This window comes from Phytophthora parasitica (genome assembly GCF_000247585.1).
Source record: "Phytophthora parasitica INRA-310 unplaced genomic scaffold supercont2.100, whole genome shotgun sequence".
NCBI classification, from domain to species: Eukaryota; Oomycota; class Peronosporomycetes; order Peronosporales; family Peronosporaceae; genus Phytophthora; species Phytophthora nicotianae.
In genome coordinates, this window is record NW_008649086.1 from 36,159 (window position 1) to 39,194 (window position 3,036).

Below are 3,036 nucleotides of genomic sequence, written 5' to 3' on the forward strand. Positions count from 1 at the left end.
GAGTTTGCACATCCTTCGGTATACAATTTTTTATGTAATGGATTGAAGCAAGAAAAGATCCGAATCGCCTTTCTACAGAGGGTAGGGGTTGAAGTACCACTCTCCGTTTTCTCGATTTTTGGTATGTACTCTGACAGTTTGAAGCAATCATTTAGATGAAAGATCGAAGATTAGAGGTAACTTTCGCGCCAAATCGCTCGGACCAGTCAGTTGAAATGTTTCGCAGGGAGAAGGAAAGCAATGGTTGGGACGCGCAGTAGCGCACCGCGTGAGGATGCCGCGGTGCTTCTTGAGTCTAAACGCGGCACGAAGCACTTCCGGCTCATATGGCCTCAAGTTAAGAAACGAGGATGGACCTCCAAGCCGCCCCCTTCTCGCGGGGTTGAAACGCGATGGAATTACATCTTGCCTGGCGGCAATGCTAACGGCACTATTGGGATCGACTACGTCCTAGGAGAGCAAGCTGTGGTGGACCACGCTACGAATAGAAAGGTATATAAATTGATGTGTTATCTGAGTTGTAATGACATGTATCGCATGCACAGTGGTTCGGTACCAAGCTGTTGATAGGGTCCGCGCAGCTAATGCCGCCAAAGCGACACCAGAAGAATGTCCATCGAGTACTGAGCGTCAGTTGTCCGCGGTCAAGTCGCCAGCGAAGAAAAGGTCATCTTCCAAGTCTTCAGCAAGAAGGTCCAAGTCTCCTGCACGAAGGTTCAAGTCCCCTGCGAGTAAGCAGTTAGACAATTCAACAGCGAGGAAGTCGTCGTCCCTGTCACCCATGCGGATGTCGTCTCAGTCATCTGTGCATTATGACCCACACGACTTGGTTACACTACATCGACTTATCATTAACCTGTATTTGGTATGCTGTAAGATAAAGACTTGACTACAAGTGCGTCTCCGGCAAGCGCATCCCAGGTTCGACCACAATCAACATTTTCTTCACCAAATCTGGCGTCACCAACAGGTATGTTGCACGAACTGTTCTCATTTTGTCGATTCAAGCTAGTGTGTGCATCTGACACTGCCTCCTATTCTCTGTTCTGAACTATGTTGAACCCTATACAAACCAAGTTTCATCTGCTCACACAACTGGAAATGCACCTGCAAAGAATAAGAAGAAAAGAAGTCCAACCAGGCGGGGTTACGATGAACTGGAGCAAGCAGATTCATCAAGAAGTGCGGAAAGCAACACCACAGGACATGGCACTACGGAACGTATGTTGTTCGGCTACGCTATATATACTGTACAAATATTGCGACTAACTTGTATCATATGCTGTATTGTATGCCTTAGTGATTGATTTATCTGGTAACAACGCTGATGAAGCCAACAATTGCCGAGATGACGATTGCAACTACCAAGTTCTGGACTCGGGAGATACATCTGAAGAAGACGACTTGAATGATCTGGATGGAAGTGATTCTGAAGTCTCAGTTGCTGATACTATTGACGAGGTTGACGAAGAGGCCTTTGAAAATGAAGAGCGTCACTTTGCAGACCATTTCTTAGAGTCTATGGGCTTCGAAGAACAAGTTTTAGCAGGTGAAATTCTTGGACCTGCACTGAAGGAAATCTCAACTACTTGGTGGCATTAAATCGATACGTCGGATGTGGAGGAATTCCTGGGAACACCGTACTCCCCGGTAGCCGATGACAATGAGTACCCAGACCAACTGAAGATTGAACACGGACCTACAGATGTGGCATTGAAGAGGGGGGGTCTCCTATTTCTCTGTTTTCCCTATTTATGTCTATGGCTATTTGGCAGCACATTGCCGAGTGCAGCAATGTCTACATGCATGAGCAACTGGATAATCGAGTGGATAGGTACTTCGAAAAGAAGACATCGAGAGAGAGAGACGTGCTAAGGCTGCTGGAAACTGTAACTCCAACAAAGAAGACGAAGACTCGACGAGATGTTCGGCATAATTTTTTTCTCAGTCAAGCCAATTTTACCACATGACTGTGTGTATACATTGAGCTCTTGGTCGCCAGGACCGTTATGCCAAATCGTGAGAAGATGACCAGTCACTGGCGTCAAGATGATATCGGCGCGATCTCACGGTGGATTTTGGGGAAGTGTTTGGCACAAGACAGATTTTTAGAGATAACGCGCAATCTCCAATACAATAACAATCAGGATCCTCGTGCGAAGATCGACCGAGCCTGGAAAAATCGATCCGTAGTCACCATGTTACAGCAGACATTCGTGGAATCCTACATTCCTCCTGCAGAACTGTCATTTGACGAGACGATGCTCCCGTCCAGATCATCATATAACCGAACTCGAATGTACATGAAAGATAAACCACACAAGTGGGGTACGAAGCTGTTCATGCTGTGCTGTGCGCGCTCTGCTTATTGTATTCGGTAAGAGTGCAAATGGTTTATGCTGTATTGTATGCGTTACTTATGCTGTATATACATTGTTGTGTGTAACAGCTTTGAAGTGTACTGTGGTCAAAAGCAGCATATTGCTGAATCTGGAGTTGTGGATATGAAGTCTGGTCCTGCAGCGGTTGTGAGAAATCTGAGAGCGGGTTTTGGTAAAAAAAAAAAAAAAAAAAACGACTGGCAAGTCGATGAGGTTTGTTGTAGTCGATCGGTTCTACACTTCTATCGTTCTTGTAGTCCAGCTTTAGATTATGGGATTTTACTCTATCGGAACCATTATGACGAATTGCCGAGGCTTCTGCAAGGCCGTGGTCACCAAGATGAAGAAGAGACCCAAAGACATCCCGCGTGGCGCAGTGACGTTTGCACGGTCCAAGAACGTCAACAACATGGCTGCAATTTGCTGGTGGGGTAGTAAGCCTGTACACTTTCTTTCGATAGGTGGAAATCTCTCGCTTGATCGCGTTGATCGCCGGGAGAAGACAGGGGAGCAAAACGAAATTTCGTGCTCCAAAGTGATCAAGGACTATCATCGTTTCATGGGAGGAGTTGATGTGCACGATCAACTTCATCTACAACGATACTCAGTGCAGCGGCTATCACGTACCGGAAATACTACAAGTCTCTGTTTCTGG

At 46.2% G+C, this 3,036-nt stretch overlaps 2 protein-coding genes across 2 annotated transcripts in view; both read left to right on the top strand.

Moving 5' to 3' along the window:
• Positions 1 to 240: 240 nt before the first annotated feature.
• On the top strand, positions 241 to 1,602 carry PPTG_19052 (hypothetical protein; the record flags this gene model as incomplete). Its single annotated transcript, XM_008917360.1, has 3 exons — positions 241 to 492; positions 1,116 to 1,221; positions 1,301 to 1,602. The coding sequence occupies 3 exons, from the start codon at positions 241 to 243 to the stop codon at positions 1,600 to 1,602; spliced, it is 660 nt and encodes a 219-aa protein (XP_008915608.1).
• Positions 1,603 to 2,198: 596 nt separating this feature from the next.
• Positions 2,199 to 3,036, top strand: part of PPTG_24492 (hypothetical protein) — a gene marked incomplete at both ends in the record, with an annotated part of 4,051 nt that continues 3,213 nt past the window's right edge. Inside the window, 3 exons of the mRNA XM_008917391.1 lie at positions 2,199 to 2,377; positions 2,450 to 2,553; positions 2,696 to 3,004. Coding sequence (XP_008915639.1) covers positions 2,199 to 2,377; positions 2,450 to 2,553; positions 2,696 to 3,004 — 592 coding nt within the window. The remainder of the gene's footprint in view (positions 2,378 to 2,449; positions 2,554 to 2,695; positions 3,005 to 3,036) is intronic.